Raw genomic sequence first — 20,571 nt, 5'->3', positions numbered from 1 at the left:
CCGGGCTGTCAAGAGCTAGATTCCATCCAGGGAAGCACCCAGTGGAACCTGGATGATTGCAGAAGCACTTATTTTCTGTTTGTTTGTATGGAAGCTTATTATTCCTTTTAGCATTTTGGTGTTGACTTAAACAGTGCAATATAAGTAAAACTTACTTACTTACTTCCTTTCTTCTGCTTGTCCCTGGGAAGGTTTCCCCCCCTCTTCTTTGTACTCTGATTCAGAGTGGTTTCTTCCACATGTAGTTCCCCCTCCAATGGGGAAGACATTGGGCTGCCCCATGTGCGAGGCTCCCGGCACCAGCACTGCTGTAGGCCCATGCTGATACTGCTCCCTCCTTTGGAGCAGATTATTGTTGGAGCAACTTCTCCATAAGTTGCTCCATGTGGGAGAATTCGTCCTCAGACGCTCTCCTTTGAGGGAGGGTATCCCTCTTCCCCAGACTCATCTGAGTCAACGGCTTCGTTTAGACTTGCGGGTGGCATTACGTCCTGCAGGGCAACCATGGAGCTCCTGCTCCCGCGCAAATTTGCTAGAGATTCTGAACTGGTCAGGGATGCGGGAAAAAAAGTGTTAATGTTCCAAACTGCCTGATCTGTTCAAAATTACCAGCATTTTTTGATGTTTTTCACAATTAATTTTTAAGCATCAATGTGCATACAGGTCACATTCACTGATCTAAATGTTGGAGCAGGCTAGTCGGGTCAAGTGGCCTTCTCCTGCTCATACATTACAATACAATACAATACAATACAATACAATTTATTGTCATTTGAGCCCCAGTGAGGCTCAAACGAAATTCTGTTTCCACAGCCATACAAACAAAGACAATTTCCTAGACATACACACAATTTAATTCACACAAACATCCATCCATGATGGAAGGCAAAGTCTTTTCTCTCCCCTGTTCTCCATTTCTCTCCCGATATCCAAGCCCCAGGTGGGCGATGATAAGTCCCACGGCCATTTTAGGCCGTGCCGGGCGATTTACGGCCCCGCTCCCGGTCTAAATGTCACAAAGTTGGAGCCCCCGGCAGGCGCTGGAATGTCCCACGGCGATGAAGCCGCGCCGGGCGATGTACGTCCCCGCTCCGGGTCGTTCCAACCCCGCGACACGGGCTGGAGAAGTCGCGTTGCGGGAGCTCCGGGAAGCGGTCTCTCTCCCCCCCCCGGACCCGCGAGCTCCCGATGTCCCAGTTCACCGGACCTGTGGCTGCGTTGCTGGAGCCTCCGAGCCCCAGGAGTCGCGTTGCAGCAGCGAGTCACCACCGCTCCCCACGCTCCGAGGCCGGCCAGCCCCACGATGGTGAGTAGTCCGCAGCTCCGCAGTCTCCCGAGCCCCCGGGTCGTTCAGGTTGGAGGCCGCTCCACGGTGCTAGGCCCCAACGACAACGGAGACCGACAGGGAAAAGGTCGGGTCTCCCGAACAGGGAAGAGATTTGAAACGGTTTCCCCCTCCCCCCCCCCGCCCCCCCACATATACACATTTAAAACTAGTATTAAAAAAAACACCAACACTACATTTAACTAGACAAAAAATAAAAAAAAGACAGACAGGCTGTAGGGGCCGCTGCAACTGGTGAGTCGCGCCGCCAACCAATTACATGCTTGTATACTCATTCAATTATTTTATTAATACAGGGATACCTTTATAATGGGCAAATTGATGATGGCTACATTGGATTATTACTGCATGTTATTATTAATACTACAATAAATGTGTGAAAATAATGCTGGTTCCAGCAATAAGATTTTTTCAAGTCATCTGCTCAGTTTTTAAATAAAAATGGTTATGCAGCAATGCTTACATAGTAACACTGATCAACAAATTAAAATTGTTGCAAGATTGTTTAGTAAATTATTTAAAATAAATTTGAAGCTTGAAATTGGTCTAAGTTTTTTGCCTTAATTCTCCTTCTTGGATTGTAATTGGAAGAAGAATTTATTGAACCATTCCGCTGAAGGGTCTTTTTTTATTCGTAGAAACAAGGAACTGATTTACTATAAAGGACAAAATGCTGGAGTGGGAGGATGTATATCAATGAGCACAAGCCCAAATTAGTCACCGTTTTGAGCTCAGTCCGCTAAGATCTACTGAATCTCCCGGCTGCTAACCATTTTAACTACCTTTCCCATGCCTATACTGACTTTTCTGACCATTCCCCATTGTCAGAGTGAAGCCACGTGCAAACTGAAGGAACACCACCTCATATTCCACTTGGGCAGCTTGCAACCCAATGGTATGACCATTGAATTCTCCAATTTTAGGTAACCTTTAACAACCATACCATCCTTTCTCTGTGCCCCAACTATCTCGCACCTATTTAACTCCTCCCCCTCCACCCATATTTCTTACTCTGGCTTCATAATTCTCAATTCTTCAATCCTTTTGTCTCACATTCTGGCTTTTTTTTAAATTATAATCGCTGGCCTTTGTCCACCAATCTGACTATCAAAATCTCTCCTCACCTGTGTTCACTTGTTACCTGCCACATGTTGGCCTGCCCCTCCTCTCTTCAAGACCCCCCACCCCCCTTCCCTCCGCACAATCATTTTGAAGAAGGCTCCTGACCTAAAGCATTACCTTTTTCATAGATATTGCCTTATCTTCTGAGCTACTCCCTAGTGTAGGATATTGTCAAACCACTTTGTGTCTTATTTATTTGATCTGTGTTGGATGGAGCAAGAATAGCATTGCAGGAACAAGTGGGAACAAGCACAATACTTTAAATGGTATTCTTTAAATGACATAAAATAATATTTTATACTGATCATTAACATTTCAGAGACAATAGCTGACTTAATTAGCTTAAGTCAATTAACTAGTTCTGAGTGCTAGATTTGGCTGAGGCAGCAGTTAAAATAAATAACTCAACTGATCAGAGCTTCCTTTGCCACCACTTTAAAGGTAGCCATATATTACAACATGACACTATTATAGTGCCAGATTTAGAATCTGCAGATTGTGATATTTTCAATTGCTTAAAGAACAATTTGTGCAGGATGATTTGGGACAGGTTTCATTGTGGGGTAAGTGTAAATCATGCACTAAATAGCAACCACCTGGAATTTTCACTGACGCCAGCATTTTATTATGAATGACCACTCTGCATTTATAAATGAATACTGCTTCGTTTCATCCATTTATATTCCATCAATGTGAGAAATCAGCATTTATTGAACATCATGATTGAAAAAAGCCAGCCCTTCTGCAGATCTGAGTATTGTCATCTTTCAACTTCATCATGTTTTGTAGCAAAAACATAACATGCCAGAGGAACTCAACAGGTCAGGAAGTATCTGGAGAGGGAATGAATAGCCAACATTTTTGATTGGGACCCTTCTTCATACTAATTGGAGTTGGGGGGAAAAATTGGAATAGATTATTGGGGTGAGACAAAGCCGGTAGATGGATCCAGGTGAGGGAGCAGATGGGTGGAGTAAGTGACAAAGGCTCGAGGTGAAAAGGAGACAAAAGGATGTCAGATGAGGAGAGGAGAGGAGGAGTGAAATACAAAGTGGGGGTGGGGAAATGGATGGCCAAAGATAGGAGGGAGGGGTAAGTGGGTGAATAAAAGAGAAATGGAAAACATAGAAAATAGGTACAGGAGGAGGCCATTTGGCCCTTCGAGCCAGCACGGCCATTCATTGTGATCATGGCTGATCGTCACCCATGATATGAACTCATAATAATAATAATATAATAAGTTTATTTATATAGCACATTTATAGTCAATTTTCATTGACCCCAAAGTGCTTTACATAATTTAAAAATCAGTTCCATACAAAGCATAAAGATGGGTTAACAAAATAATAAAATGCATAAACTGGACACAACATGTAACATAAACATCCACCACAGCATTCATCACTGTGGTGGAAGGCACAAAAAAATTTGGCCCCTACTCCTACTCCACCCCCCCCCCCCCCCCCCCCCCCCCCCCCCCCCCCCCGTGGACAAGACCAGAGTCCAGAGTCCAGTCCAGGATCGGTCTTTCCTCACTGGAGACCTCATGGTCAACTCTGCATGGTGTTCAGACGTGGCAGTCCTATTTACCTCCTGCTCTCCGCACCTGGAACACCTGGCGGTGAAGTGATCCTTTTACCTACCAAGGGAATTCACCTCCGTCATCCTGACCATGGTCTACATCCCACCCCAGGCAGATGTCCGTCTGGCACTGGAGGAGCTGCACGCTGTGGTCAACAAGCACCAGACAGCCTACCCCGAGGCGTTTACCACCATAGCCGGGGACTTCAACAAAGCCAACCTGAAGAAATCGCTCCCTAACTTCCTCCAACATGTCTCCTGCAGCACTTGAGGATGAAACACCCTTATCCACTGCTGCAACACCATCAATGATGCCTATCGTTCTATCCCTCGCCCTCACCGCAGGAAATCAGACCATTCAACAGTGCTGCTTCTTCCTGCGTACAGGCAGCAAATGAAGAAAGCACCCCCAGAGGTGATGACTGCACGGAGCTGGTCTGAGGAGGCAGAGGAACAACTCCAGGACTTACAAAATTTTTAAGGGGTTGGACAGGCTAGATGCATGAAGATTGTTCCCGATGTTGGGGAAGTCCAGAACCAGGGGTCACAGTTTAAGTATAAGGGGGAAATCTTTTAGGACCGAGATGAGGAAAACCTTTTTCACACAGAGAGTGGTGAATCTCTGGAATTCTCTGCCGCAGAAGGTAGTTGAGGCCTGTTCATTGGCTATATTTAAGAGGGAGTTAGATGTGGCCCTTGTGGCTAAAGGTATCAGGGGGTATGGAGAGAAGGCAGGTACAGGATACTGAGTTAGATGATCAGCCATGATCATATTGAATGGCAGTGCAGGCTCGAAGGGTCGAATGGCCTACTTCTGCACCTATTTTCTATGTTTCTATATTTGGAGACTGTAGACCGGGCAATGTTCATGGACTCGGCAACGGACCTGAATGAATATGCCACAGTTGTTACAGACTCCATAAGGAAATGTTTGGAGGACTGCGTTCCAACAAAAACCTTCCGAGTGTTTCCAAACCAGATGAACCATGAGATCCACATTCAGCTTAAGACCAGATCCCTGGCATTCAGGTCTGGCGATGCAGAGGTCTATACGAAGTCCAGATACGACCTTGGTAAGGACATCAAAAAGACCAAGAGGGACTTCTGCTCCAAGCTGGAGGATGAGGCGGATGTTCGGCAACTGTGGCAGGGCTTGAATGCCATCACCTCCTAGAAGGCAAAATCAGGAGGCAGCTCAAATGACAGCGAAGCATCACTAAATGACGAGCTCAATGCATTCTACGCGCTGTTCGATAGGGAGAACACTGATGTGCCTTCCCGATCACCCATTCGCCCTGATGTATTACAGTCACAGTCACAGAGGCCGACATCAGTAGATTCTTCAGAGGGGTGAACTCTCGGAAAGCGCCTGGACCTGATGGTATACCCGGTCGAGTTCTCGAGACCTGTGCAAACCAACTAAACCAGGAGTTTATGCAGACATTTTCAACCTCTCACTTCTGAGGTCTGAGGTTCCCACCTGCTTTAAGAGGGCATCAATAATACCGGTGCCCAAGAAGAGTAAGGTGACGTTCCTCAATGACTATCGACCAGTGGCACTAATGTCGGTGGTGATGAATTGCTTTGAGAAGTTGATTAAGGCGCATATCAACTCCTACCTCGACAAGAACCTCGACCCACTGCAGTTTGCTTACCGCCGCAATAGATCAACGGTAGATGCAATCTCACTGGCTCTCCACTCCACTCTGGACAACTTGGACAATAAAAACACTTACGTCAGGCTGTTGTTTATAGACTACAGCTCAGTCATTAATCGTCATCCCTTTCAAGCTGGTTAACAAGCTCATGGAACTGGGCCTCTGCGCATCCCTCTGCAATTGGATCCTCAATTTCCTGTTCCGCAGACCACAGTCTGTTCGAATTGGAGGAACCACTTCATCCTCAGTAACAATTAATATGGGAGCACCTCAAAGCTGCGTGTTCAGCCCTCTGCTTTACTTACTCTATACCCATGACTGCGTAGCCGGTCAAAGTGCGAACTCCATCAACAAGTTCACCGATGACACTACTGTGGTTGGACGAATCACAGATGTGGACCAGTCAGAATATAGAAGTGAGATCGACCGACTGACTAAATGGTGTCAGTACAACAACCTGGCTCGCAACAGAGTTTGATAGAGCTTTAGGGGCTAGTGGAATCAAGGGATATGGAGAGAAGGCAGGCACGTGTTATTGATTGGGGACGATCAGCCATGATCACAGTGAATGGCGGTGCTGACTCAAAGGGCCGAATGGCCTCCTCCTGCAGCTATTTTTTATGTTTCTATGTAACATCAGTATGACCAAGGAACTACTTTGGCAGGAGAAAAATGAGGACCCACAATCCTGTTCATATCAACGGGACAGTGGTGGAGAGGGTCAATAACTTCAAATTCCTGGGCGTGCATATTTCTGAAGATCTATCCTGGAACCAGCACATCTATGCAATTATAAAGATGGCACATCAGCGACTCTACTTCTTCAGAAGATTACGGAGATTCGGCATGTCGAAGAGGATTCTCCTAAACTCCTATAGGTGCACGGTAGAGAGCATTCTGACTGGTTGCATCATGGCCTGGTTCGGCAACTTGAACGTCCAGGAGCGGAAAAGACTACAAAAAGTTGTGACCACTGCCTAGTCCATCACCGGCTTTGACCTCCCCACCGTCGAAGAGATCTATTGTAGTCGCTGCCTCAAAGGCCGCCAAAATCATCAAGGACCCACGCCATCTTGGCCACACACTCATCTCCCCACTGCCATCAGGAAGAAGGTACAGGAGCCTGAAAACTGTGGCATCCAGGTTCTTCCCTACAACCATCAGGCCATTAAACACAACAATAAATAAGCTCTGAGCTCTGGACTGCAAAAGACTATATTATTGTTGCACTATATTTGTCATTTATTGAACTTTTTCTTTTTTTTCCCTTACCCCGTTATGTACTTTGTTTACATATTAACATATTCTGTTGTGCTGCAGCAAGTAAGAATTTCATTGTCCCATCAAATAAAACACTCTTGACAATAAAACACTCTTGACTTGATCCTTGGCAAATGAGTGTAAGAAGGAGAAGACTGTTAAAAATGGGAGTGCTCTAGGGTGGGGTAGTGAGCATGGGAAAGTAAGAGAGAATTGGGTGTATGTTACTGTAATGGGCCTGTCCCACTTGCTTGTCATTTGAGTGTCACGCAGGTGGCGTGTGAAGATTTTGTTAATTCCAAAATTCTGAGGCGCCACGCGCATGATTGCTTACGCCACCACAACTCACCACGCACCATGCGTGCATAATGCACGCCATGCGCGCATCACGTGTGCATCATGACGCACACATCATATCTTGTGACACGTAAATAACGCGCAAATGATGCCCAAGTGGGACAGGCCCGTAATGTTTTTAGATCAATGTTCATACTGTTGCGTTGAAAACAATTCAGGCGGAAATTGAGATGCTTTTCCTAGAGTTTGCGTGTGTATAGAAGTAGTATTTGTTTTATATAACAAGGGTTCTGGCCTTTACCAAAAATGTCTACAGTGCATTTAACATGTGATGTATGGGAATTGGTATTGCCTTCTCGCCTAAATGTACTGGGTGATGATACAAATTGTACGTCTTCAAGCATTTTCTAAAAGTAAGTTTCAACAGCGAATGGTGTGGGGCAATTCAACCACGGAGGTCAACAAAACACCAGAAATTGTGTTCTCATTGCTGGACTCAAACAGCATGGAAATTGGCCCTTCGGCTCAACTCTTTACAGAGTTGACGTGGAAAAGCTTTTCCCACTGAGAGTAGGGAAGATTCAAACAAGGGGACATGACATGAGAATTAAGGGACTGAAGTTTAGGGGTAACATGAGGGGGAACTTCTTTACTCAGAGAGTGGTAGATGTGTGGAATGAGCTTCCAGTGAAGATGGTGGAGGCAGGTTCGTTTTTATCATTTAAAAATAAATTGGATAGTTATATGGATGGGAAGGGAATGGAAGGTTATGGTCTGAGCGCAGGTATATGGGACTAGGGGAGATTATGTGTTCGGCACGGACTAGAATGGTCGAGATGGCCTGTTTCCGTGCTGTAATTGTTATATGGTTATATATGGTAACTCATCCAATGCCAACTAAGATACCATTCTAAGCTAGTCCAAATTGCCCGGATTTGACCCATATGTTTCTAAACCCTTCCTAATGTGTGTCTTTCTAAAAGTCTTCTAAATATTGATATGGTCCCTTCCTTTACCTCTTCCTTATGTCATTACATGAAGGTAGAACCTTCTATGTTAAAAAAAACTACCCGTAAGATTTTTACTAAAACTTTCCCCTCTCACTTTAAACCTCTGCCCAGTAGTTCTTGATTACCAACCCTGGAAAAAGACCTTGTACATGCTCCTCATGATTTTATATATTTCTATGAGATCAGTCCCCCATCTCCTACATTTCAAGGAATAAAGTCCTTGCGAGCTGAACTTCTCCTTATAACGCAGTCTCTAGAGTCCTGGCACCATCATCGTCAATCTTCGCTGTACTTTTTTCAGCTTAAAGACATTTTTCCTTATAGCAGGGTCACCAAAACTGACCGCAATACTCCAAGTGGAAACACAAGGGACAACAGATGCTGGAATCTTGCATTGAACACAAAGTAGACATCAGCAACTGCAGATGTTGGTTTGCAACAAAAAAAAAACACAAACTGCTGGACTAATTCAATGGGTCATGCAGTATTTCTAGACACCATGATTAGGAGACGTTTCATTTCAGGAACCTTCTTCAGATTGATTATAGTCGGCGGTGAGGGGAGGGGATAGACGAAAGCTGGAAGAGGTGTGGGGGCTCTGCAAAGCCTGGCAAGTGATCGGTGGATACAGGTGAGGGGGGCTTTTAGATTACCAGATGGTTAGACAAGAGTCAAGAGTGTTTTATAGTCACATGTCCCAGATAGAACAATGAAATTCTTACTGTATATATAAATGTATATGTTGCCTGACCCGCTGATTTAGTCTGTGACTTTTTTTGTATTGATCACAAAGTGCTGGAGTAACTGAAAGGGTCTGGCAGCATCTCTGGAGGACATGGATAAGTGTCTTTTTGGATCGGCACCCTTCACCAACTCAAAACTCCAAGTACAGCATCACCAACATTTTGTAAAAGTTTGACATAACACTCCAAATTCTATACTCAATGGCCTGACTGATCAAAGACACCGTGCCAAAGCCTTGACTACCTACATTGCCACTTTCATGGAACTATGTACTTCTATTCCTTGGTCCCTATATCCTACAATTTTCTCATGACCTTACGTTCACTGTGGAAGTCCGACACTGGTTTGACTTCACAAAATCCAACATTAACCTTAATTAAACTGCATTTGGTATTCCTTGTCCCACTACCCCAGCTGATTAAGATCTTGCTGAAATGCTTCAAAATCTTCTTAAATTTCAATGATTTCACCTATTTTTGTCCCATCTATAAACTTCCAAACAATTTCTGTGCCATCTCATCTAAATCATCGATAACAAACAACAAAAGGTGGTGAGTGTGTGTAACGAGTTGCCAGAAGGGGTAGTTGAGGCAGGGACTATCCCAATGTTTAAGAATCAGTTAGACAAGTACATGGATAGGACAGGTTTAGAGTGATAAGGGGCAAACTCGGGCAGGTGGGACTAGAGTAGCTGGGACTTGTTGCCCAGTGTGGGCAAGTTGGGCTGAAGGGCCTGTTTCCATGCTGTATCACTCTATGACTGTGACTCTATGATCAATATGCTTAGCACTGACCCCTGAGGCACACCTCAGGCCATGGGCCACTAGTAAAAAAAAAAACAACATTCGACCATAATCCCTGTGTCTCTTACCATCAAGCCAATTATGTATCCTTTAAGCCCCTGTCCCACTTACGTGTCCTTGGCACGCTAATTACGCAACCTCGTATGACATCTACGAAAGTAAATTGAACATCAGCATGGTAATATATTTTTTTAAACGCTGCAACAAGTTTCAACCCTTCGAGAAATTCTCAATTTTAAACAATCGAGCAGACTGGTAGCTCTCTTTGAAAATTCAGCAACATTCCTTTTCGTCTGCAAAAGTCTTAAATTGGAAAGAAAGACACAAAGCTGGAGCTGGAGTCTCAGCGGGACAGGTTGCATCTCATGAGAGAAGGAATGGGTGATGTTTCGGGTCGAAAACCTTCGTCTGAAGAAGGGTATCGACCCGAATTGTCACGTATTCCTTCTCTCCAGAGACGCTGCCTGTCCCGCTAAGTTCCTCCAGCTTTTTGTGTCTATCTTTGGTTTAAACCAGCATCTGCAGTTCCTCTTTACACATTAAATTAAAAAGAATATGCTATCATCAATTTTTCAAATGCATATCGTTCATCTGATTATTGTTCCTCCGATGGAATAAGAGGGTGTCTGTATTGATGTAACAGTTTTACATTTGACATAATATACAACACAAGACGAATTCAGTTATTAATAAGTTAGTATCAACAATCATAACTTCTGAAATGGGCACATAGCCTGTTCAAATCTTTCTATATGAATTGTCAGTTTCTTTTTTTTCCATCCATTTATTCGATACTTTATGAAATTAATGGTACTTTAATAAATAGAAAGCTAATTCCGAGGCAACTGATGAAGCTCATGTTTAATTGTTTGTTGGATAGCGTCAAAAATTTTCAGGTTTAAATATTTCTGCAATCAATTACGTTATTTTTTTTCTCTTCATTTGTGATCCACCTGTAGTGGGTCAGCTTCATGAGAGGCAGACTGTAGGAACTAGAATCAAAATAAGATGAAAATTGTAAATAACCAACAACTAAAAAGTGAATGACTATGAAACAATATAACACATATATTTAACTATAATGCCTGATATTTTAAAAATTAGCAGTTTCTCAGATATTTTCACATTAATGAATAAAATCTGTATCAACACTTTCAGATTCCTTGTCCTTTGGCATTTATTTTAAAAATTCATATTCAAAAAAATGTAAGTACTTTCACTAAATTACATGTGAAGAAATTGTTTCCATCAGCAGAAGGGTCATAAACCAGCGCACACAGATTTACAACAATTGGGAAAAGAATCAGGTGAGATGAGGAGTTTATTTTTATAGTTTACAGTGCTCTGCCATTATTGTTGCAGAAAGCAAATTCAAAAGAGTGTGGGATAATACATGAAAATGCATATCAATAAGGAAGGAGTGTAATCGGTTAATGGATAATTCTGTAATATTCTGTCTTAAACTGATTGTTTTGATTTTCTGCAGTAACCCAGACTTTATGAATTGGTGTCAAAAACAATCTTCCATCCTAAGCAATAAAGAGCAATGGCGGCCAAGAGTCGAGAGTATTTAATTGTCATATGTACCAACATTGGAACAATAAAATTCTTACTTGCTGCAGCTTAATAGACCATTAAATGCAATAACACACAGATAATATTTAATAATCAAAAATACAATAAATTGGCATTAGATAACAATAATGATGCAAAAATTGAAGTCCTTAAAGTGACCAAGGATATTGTCCATTGAAGATCATAGTTGCTCAGATTTGTGTTGTGTGGTGTTCAAGAGCCTGATAGTTGCTGGGTACTATGGTTGAGTGGTCACAACAATGGGGCATGCAGTTCAACCCTTCCAAATGTGAAACTATGCGTGTCACAAGAAAGAGGAATCCAGGCGAAATATCTTACAATATACTTGGTGCCACCCTTGAAGAATCCAAACAAACCAAGTATCTTGGCATCAAATTGCAGAATGATCTGCGTTGGAATGGTCAGACTCATCATGCAACAGGTGTCCTAAACTTTCTGAGGTGCAACTTTCATCATTGTTCAACTTCTGTCAAGCAGAAGCTATACCTCGCCCTCGTTAGACCTCATTTGGACTACGCAGTTGCAGCTTGGGACCCATACACAAATAAAAACATTTCTTCCATCGAATGTGTCCAAAGACAGGCAGCTCGATTTGTTACTAACACCTATGAGAGAGAAGCGAGTGTCACCAAACTTCTGAATTCTCTGGGGTGGAACCCTCTCCAAGACAGATGTGAAGCTCACCGTTTGACCTGTTTTTACAAAATGCTAAATGGTCAGCTCGACATAGACTACAAGACCTACAGCAAACCCAAACCAATTAGGAGCAGACGAGGGCATTCGATCCAATTTGTGATCCCAGCTACAAAGACAGATGTATACAGCAATTTGTTCTTCCCCCGCACAATTAAAGCATGGAATAATCTCCACCCAACTATAGTTACCCAACCAGATGCAACTAAATTTAAAGTAGCTCTTTCTTCCCAATAACCCTTTCTGGCTTAAGCCCTCCCTTCACCACCAGTTTAAATTCCATTTGGAATATTTTGCAGGACCAAGAAACCTAGAAAACAATTATTCTCACCATTGTGGTCAGTTTGCAGGCTCCGATACCATCTTCCTGATGGTACTAGCGAAATGCAAGCATGGCCAGGGTGGTATGTCTTTTTTTGAGTCTGCCTTTTTGAGTCAAAGCCTCTGATAGATCATTGTGATAGTGGGGAGGTCAGTACCTGTGATGGAATGAGCAGCGTCTACCACTCTTTGTCATCTCCTTCATTCTTGGGCATTCCAAAACGCAAAACAACATTTATTGCAGACTACCTTTCTGATTTAAATGTTAAGGTACAGAGTTTTATCTTTCCATAAGCCACATTCAATTAAATCAATTTCCTTCACTCAACCTTGTTGAATCTTCAAGCACCATCAATGAATTGCATCAACACACTCCCTTTAAAAGTATGCTAATCCAAAAAAACAACATTTTGGACTAAAGTTGCCCCTTCCACTCTCTTTTAACAGGAGAACTAATGCATATTGCTCAGAAATCTAATGCTCTTTTAGAATAATTGATAGTACCTGGGATCATCCTCTTTGACATTGAATAAATCCATTACTTAATTGGTGGAGTTGAGACATTTTCAAGTTCCTCAGCAATATATTACCAGCAGCCTAACCTAGTCCCTTCACACCGATTCAGTGTTCAAGAAAGAGCATCAGTGTATTAACATTCTTAGGCATCTGGGAAGTTTCAGCATCAGTCAGTCAGTCAATTTTATTTGTATAGCACATTTAAAACAACTCTCGTTGATCAAAGTGCTTCACATCAGTGCAGATACTAACGTGCTACATACAATGGTACACAGATCTAACAGTACATAGATAAACTGTTTGCAGCGCCCCTCAGAGGACCTCAAGAAACGCTTGTGAGTAGAAATAGGTTTTAAATCTAGACTTAAAGGAGTCGATGGAGGGGGCAGTTCTGTTGAGGAGAGGGATGCTGTTCCACAGTCTAGGTGCTGCAACCACAAAAGCACGGTTGCCCCTGAACTTAAATCTGGACCGCGAGATAGTCAGTAGCCCCAAGTCGGTCGACCTGAGGGACCTGGAGGTAGAATGGTGGGTTAGAAGATTTTTGATATGGGGGGGGGAGGGGCAAGCCCGTTAAGGGCTTTGTATACATATAGGAGGAGCTTGAAGTTGATTCTGTACCGTACTGGGAGCCAGTGGACAGAGGCCAGAATCGGGGTGATGTGGTCCCTAACTTGCATGTCCATAACTTCTACAGATGCACTATAGAGTGTATTTTGATGGGAAGCATTTTAACTTGGGATTGGCAACTGCCCTGCTCTTGACCAGCTGAGACTATAGGTAGCAACTATAGGTATGGGCAGCCACCGTGGCGCAGCGGTAGAGTTGCTGCCTTACAGTGCTTGCAGAGCCGGCGACCCGGGTTCGATCCTGACTAAAGGTGCTGTCAGTACGGAATTGGTACGTTCTCCCCGTGACCACGTGGGTTTTCTCCGAGATCTTCGGTTTCCTCCCACACTCCAAAGACGTACAGATATGTAGGTTAATTGGCTTGGTGTATGTGTAAATTATCCCAAGTATGTGTAGGATAGTGTTAATGTGTGGGGATCACTGGTCGGTGTGGACTCAGTGGGCTGAAGGGCCTGTTACAGCGCTGTGTCTCTAAACTAAACTAATCTAAACTGTAGAGAATGATCAACATAATCCAGTCTGTCTTCACTGTGCTGACAGGTACCTTTATTCTTAACTCAACCTCATTCAATTATTTTATTAGAATACTTTAATTTTATTTGCACTGCTTTAGATTGCACTCTAACCTTGCACCATCCTGTTGTTTAGCACACATTGTTATATTTATTGTGTATCATACTGTATGCATTCTGTTCACTTTGAACTATATGTGAACATTGCACCTCTGTGTAAATGACAATAAATTAATCTAAACCTAATTTCCCCTGAACGTGATACTAAGAAAAGTTAACAGTTTAGAAACTATGGATAAAGCACAAAGCTGGCTGCTTCTCCTATGAATGAAATAATGAAACATTGGGATTATCGCACAAAAATGGTAAACAATTGTGAAAGGGAAAATTCTCTCTGTCATTACAAGGGTTATTTTTTGTGTGCTCTACTTTCCCTACACATCACAAAAATGTTCAGATCAGTAATTTAATTAGACACTGTAATTTGTGTTTAATATGTTGTGCAAGTCATTAAATCAGGGAAACCTTGGGTGAAATGTTAGAGGACAAACGTGGATGAGCTTGAAGCTCGGTTTTTCGGGATGATGTGGGAATTACAGAGGATCAGAGCTGGGAACTGAATATTCAGGGGTATACATCCTATCGAAAAGACAGACAGGTGGGCAGAGGGGGAGGGGTGGCCCTGTTGGTAAGGAATTAAATTCATTTCTTAGCGAGGGGTGACATAGAGTTAGAAGATGTAGAGACAGTATGGATAGAACTGAGAAATGCTATGGTGGTTATGGGAGATTTCAACATGCAGGTGGACTGGGAAAATCAGGTTGGTACTGGACCCCAAGAAAGGGAGTTTGTAGAGTATCTCCAAGATGGATTCTTAGAGCAGCTTGTATTGGAGCCTAGTGTTATGTAATTAAAAAAAAAATAATTTAGTGTTATGTAATGTAATGAACCAGATTTGATAAGGGAACTCAAGGTAAAGGAACCATTAGGAGGTAGTGACCATAATATTAGAAGTTTTAATCTGCAATTTGAGAGGGAGAAGGTAAAATCAGAAGTTTCAGTATTGCAGTTTACTATGGAGGCATGGAGACTATGGTTGGTCAAAGTTGACATGAACGTAACCCTGGCAGGGTTGACAGTGGAACAGCAAAGGCAGGTGTTTCTGGGAATAATCCAGAAGATGCAGGATCATTTCATTTCAAAGAGGAAGAAAGGTTCAAAGGGGAGTAAGAGGCGACCGTGGCTGACAAGGGAAGTCAAGGACAGTATAAAAATAAAAGAGAAGACGTATAACATAGCAAAGATGAGTGGGAAACCAGAGGATTGGGAAACTTTTAAAGATCAACAGAAGGGAACAAAAAAGGTAATACAGGGAGAAAAGATGAAGTATGAAGGTAAATTAGCCAAGAATATAAAGGAGGATAGTAAAAGCTTCTTTAGGTATGTAAAGAGGAAAAAAAATAGTTATGGAAAATGAGGGACCCTTGAAGACAGAAACAGGTAAATTTATTATGGGGAACAAGGTCATGGCAAAAAAGCTGAACAGGTAATTTGGTTCTGTCTTCACTAAGGAAGACACAAACAATCTCCCAGATGTACTAGGGGACAAAGGACCTAGGGTGAGGGAGGAACTGCAGGAAATTCACATTAGTCAGGAAATGTTGTTGGGCAGACTAATGGGACTGAAGGCTGATAAATCCCCAGGGCCTGATAGTCTGCATCCCAGGGTACTCAGGAGGTGGCTCTAGAAATTGTGAATGCATTGGTGATCATTTTCCAATGTTCTCTAGATTCTGAATCAGTTCCTGAGGATTGGAAGGTAGCTAATGTTATCCCACTTTTCAAGAAAGGTGGGAGAGAGAAAGCAGGGAATTACAGACCAGTTCGCCTGACATCAGTGGTGGGGAAGATGCTGGAGTCAATTATCAAAGATGTAATAGTGGCACATTTGGATAGCAGTAACAGGATCGGTCCAGGTCAGCATAGATTTACGGTGGAAATCATGCTTGACAAATCGTCTGGAATTTTTTGAGGATGTAACAAGTAAAATGGACAGGGGAGAGCCAGTGGGTGTAGTGTACCTGGACTTTCAGAACACCATTCATAAGGCCCCACACAGGAGATAAGTGGGCAAAATTAGAGCACATGGTATTGAGGGTAGGGTGCTGACATGGATAGAAAATTAGTTGGCAGACAGGAATCAAAGAGTAGGGATTAACGGGTCCCTTTCAGAATGGCAGGCAGTGACTAATGGGATGCCGCAAGGCTCGGTGCTGGGACCACAGCTATTAACAATATACATTAATGATATAAATGAAGGAATTAAAAGTAACATTAGTAAATTTGTGGATGACACAATGATGGGTGGAAGTGTGAACTGTGAAGAGGATGTTATGAGGATGCAGGGTGATTGGGACAGGTTTGGTGAGTGGGCAGATGCATGGCAGATGCAGTTTAATGTGGATACATGTGAGGTTATCCACTTTGGTGGCAAGAATGGGAAGGCAGATTATTATCTGAATGGTGTCAAGTTGGGAAAAGGGAAAATACACCTGTGACGTTGCTGGTGCCAAAATGTAACGACCCTGCTGTTCCTTAGGATCGATCAGCAACGTGGAGAGGGGGGGGGATGTGCTGCATGGGCAACAGCCTGTCCTCCATATGATATCGCCCAGGCTTGCATCCGACTAGGATGCATCACCCATGGTCAGTCATGATCGAGGGAGGCCCACTACTACTACTATAATGAAAGAGCATATAATAGTGAATATAATGACCGCAAGTTATGTGCCGTTTAATAAATAGATTTTTGCATGATAACATTAACAATCTTATCCAGGGCATTCATTTCCAAGCTGCAAAATGTTCAACTTCTCACTATGGACTAAGTATTTACCAGATTGCAAAGCAAGAAGGCATTAACTAAAAGTGTAAAGCTACAGATGTTCTGTAGGTCAAATGAAGACAGAAATGCTGATGATACTCAGTAAGTCAGACAGCATCTGTGAAGTGAAAAACAGTCAAAGGCCCTTCATCAGAAATACTTTGCTGTTGGGAGCTGATAGATTAAATTGGGCCACTGTCTGTCTAAACAAGTAAGGCCACTCCACATTGATAAGATCAGGGCTTGACTAGCGTTGGGGATGTGCTTGTAATTGTAAAATGGAAACTTCAAACAACGAATCACCAGGATTATTGTTCCGACACTTAAACAACTAGGGGAAGCCTCCTGCTACCTCATTTATGCTGATGTATAGTGCTTAACACTTGATGTTGGATGATTTTTAAATATGTCTGCCTGGAACTGAATAGATTATTTATTAATAATAAAAATAATATTTAATTATGACAGTGGACGTTTACAATCAATTAAAATGTTCCACATTAATTATGTGGAAACTTTCCATTCAACATTGTACTGATATTCCATTGGCTTTGTTGTAATAAGAATGCCTAAACAGAGAAGCAATGTTTACTTGCAAATAGAATGTGGTTTGTGACAAAACATTTACAGCAAAAGATATTGTAAAACAATATCAATTCTGCAGTTAACTCAAAATGTATATTCTGGTCAGGTTATTATTAGGAAGTAATGTAGGTTTATGTGGGACAAAAATATGGTGGACAGAATATGATTTGGGGAATTCTGCAGTTAACTCAAAGTGTATATTCTGGTCAGGTTATTATTAGGAAGTAATGTAGGTTTATGTGGGACAAAAATATGGTAGACAGAATATAATTTGGGGAAATGTGAGTTTGTCTACTTCGTTAAAAGAAACAACATCATTTTTGAGTCATGGAACCATTCAGCAAGGACACAGGGCACTCAGCCCAAGAAGTCCATACCAACCAATATGCTAAACTAATCCCATTTGGCCCAATCCCTTCTAAACTGGATGAATATTGTTTTTTTTTTGTGGAGTGATCTCTGTACGAGATTTTGTACGTGCTACCTACTTGTGTTCTTATTTCTTGAGAGTAATTTTACCTCTGTAAATTTGTACCATTCACTCTTTCTATGGTTGTACTCTGCTACCAATGAAGAAACTGTCCTGATATAGTCATCCTCTCGTCCAGTTAAAAACACATCAGGATAAACAGGAAAAGATGACTGCTTCATTAAGTGTCTCAACCATAGATGCAGGTATACCCTCAGCTAAAGCAGGCAGAAGATTTTGAGGAAATTCTATTCTACATCTGAACATTCAAAATTAATTGCTGGCAATCTCGGGGACCCTGAGGCCCAACTAGCTTATATATAAAATCAACATAAAACAACATGTTTTAGTATTTTTTTGAAGATTGTAAGACATTTCCAGCATCAACTACCCCAGGCTAACATATCCCATGCTTGAGCAAACTACACTCAAAATATTTAATTCTTCTTACTCAGTCTCTGCATATGATTTTCCTATGTTGCAAGTATGTTGCAATCTCATAATTGTTTAAAATACCTTTAAAAATAGATCTTCAAATTTTACAGTTTTGCTGAAAGAAGTCCAATGCTGCCTAAATATTTCCATATCCACCAGAAACCCTGAAGGCAAGGTCATTTCTTGGCCTTTCTTTGAACTGTTTCCATGGCCTATATAAATCATCATGCAAGGGCAGTAGGAGTTATGGCTTGACCAAAGCTTCATGAATGGTTATAGCTCATAAACTTAAAAGGTGCGGAACAGCTCGCTGCACAGCTGAATAAATCATACTTAAATTATGCAATGAATCTTGTGCCAACATTCAAAGTAACACATGTCAGATTAAAGACGCCATCTATGTCACGTGTGATTGTGGATATCCCAGACAATCAATCATGTTATATCCATTCCCATTCAGGATGACTCAGGATTAGCATGTGGGAAACCTAATACTATCAAATGGATTTCAGACCAAGAACTGTTCTATTACTGTTCTAATTTGAATTATGATATGAACACTGGGAATAGCTGATTTTGGCTGTTCTGATTTAATGCTTCCTTTTTATAGGTGGGAAGTGTAATCCAATTTCACTGCAAGAAAGGACATTTATTACAAGGATCTACTACTCGAATTTGTCTTTCTGATCTCACCTGGAGTGGAATTCAACCTGAATGCATACGTAAGTAATCAAAAAGAAAACTGTTAAACAGAAATAGATTACACAAAGTGAAAATTATTTGATGGCTTTTGGCAATATTTATGAATATCTGCTGCAAGCCAATTTTGTATGGTTTCAGAACAGAAGAGAACAGTTAAGTTTATTGCCACGTGTACCGAGTACCGTGAAAAGCTTTTGTTGTGTGCTATCCAGTCAGTAGAAAGACAATACATGATTACAATCGATCCATTTACAGTGTATAGATACATGATAAGGGAATACTGTTTAGTGCAAGGTAAAGCCAGCAAAGTCCGACCAAGGATGATCCAAAGGTCACCAAAGAAGTAGATAGTAGTTCAGCACTGCTCCCTGGTTGTGGTAGGATGATTCAGCTGCCTGATAACAGATGAGAAGAAACTGTCCCTCAATCTGGTGGTGTGTGTTTTCACACTTCTGTACCTTTTGCCTGATGGGAGAGGGGGGAAGAGGGAGTGGTTTCAACTGGAAAAGCTGTGAATTTGTCACTTACAAATGATACTATGTTCAACGTTGTTGAATAATGGATTTTTGATTCAATATGAAACATATAAATATCCATTCTGGACATAGTGGTAATATTGGCTTTTTATGCTCAAATCTGGCAAAAGGTATGCTGTAAAATGGCTTGCCTTATCTTAGCACTGCAACTTTTCTTCATTATTAGGCTTCCTCGCCTGGAAGCTCACCCAGTTTAGGATTAAACATTAAAAATAAGTTAAACTAGAACTGTGTGGTGGCTCCCAAGGGTCGTGCCATCATACTGTCGAACCCCTCGTCATGGGAGTGGCTCAGTCCGGAGGCGGCCCTTAGCCAGAAGGTTTAAAGGCAGGGGTTTGGGTGCCATCTTTCTCTTGTTTGGTCTTCCCTACAACTGGGAGGAACATAATTAAAGGTGCCTCTCAAAACACTGGACTTCGTGCTTCCTTTTGAGACCCCCACGCGCCACATTGGTGACCCCCGACACTCCATTGGCATCATGATGGAGAGAAGAGAAAGCCTTACCTCCTCACAGGCTGGCCCGGCCCTGTCTCTGGACGTGGTCTCGGTGAAACTACCCAACTTCTGGACCACCCGGCTGCTCATCTGGTTCCAGCAGGCAGAGGCTCAGGTCAACCTGCGGGGCATCACGGTCGATGCCACCCGCTTCAATTACCTGGTGGGGGCCCTCGACCAGGACACAGTTGAAGAGGTCGCGGACTTCCTCGCAGCCCCCCCTGACACTGATAAATATCTCGGCGTTAAGGAGCTCCTGCTCCAGATTTATGGCCTAAGCAGGATGGAGCATGCTGCTAGGATCCTGCATATGGAGGGCCTAGGTGACCAATGGCCATCTAGCCTCCTAAAGGAGATGATGGCTCTACTGGATGGGC

General features: G+C 42.4%; 1 protein-coding gene across 1 annotated transcript in view; it reads left to right on the top strand.

The window, feature by feature from the left end:
* The window catches only part of csmd3b (CUB and Sushi multiple domains 3b), a 200,708-nt gene that overhangs the window by 154,429 nt on the left and 25,708 nt on the right, over window positions 1-20,571 (top strand). Inside the window, exon 14 of the mRNA XM_055633467.1 lies at window positions 19,072-19,183. Coding sequence (XP_055489442.1) covers window positions 19,072-19,183 — 112 coding nt within the window. The remainder of the gene's footprint in view (window positions 1-19,071; window positions 19,184-20,571) is intronic.

Source organism: Leucoraja erinacea, chromosome 4 (assembly GCF_028641065.1).
Source record: "Leucoraja erinacea ecotype New England chromosome 4, Leri_hhj_1, whole genome shotgun sequence".
Taxonomy (NCBI): Eukaryota; Metazoa; Chordata; class Chondrichthyes; order Rajiformes; family Rajidae; genus Leucoraja; species Leucoraja erinaceus.
The sequence above is the reverse complement of the archived record's forward strand: the minus strand, read 5'-3'. Positions and strand labels throughout refer to the sequence as shown.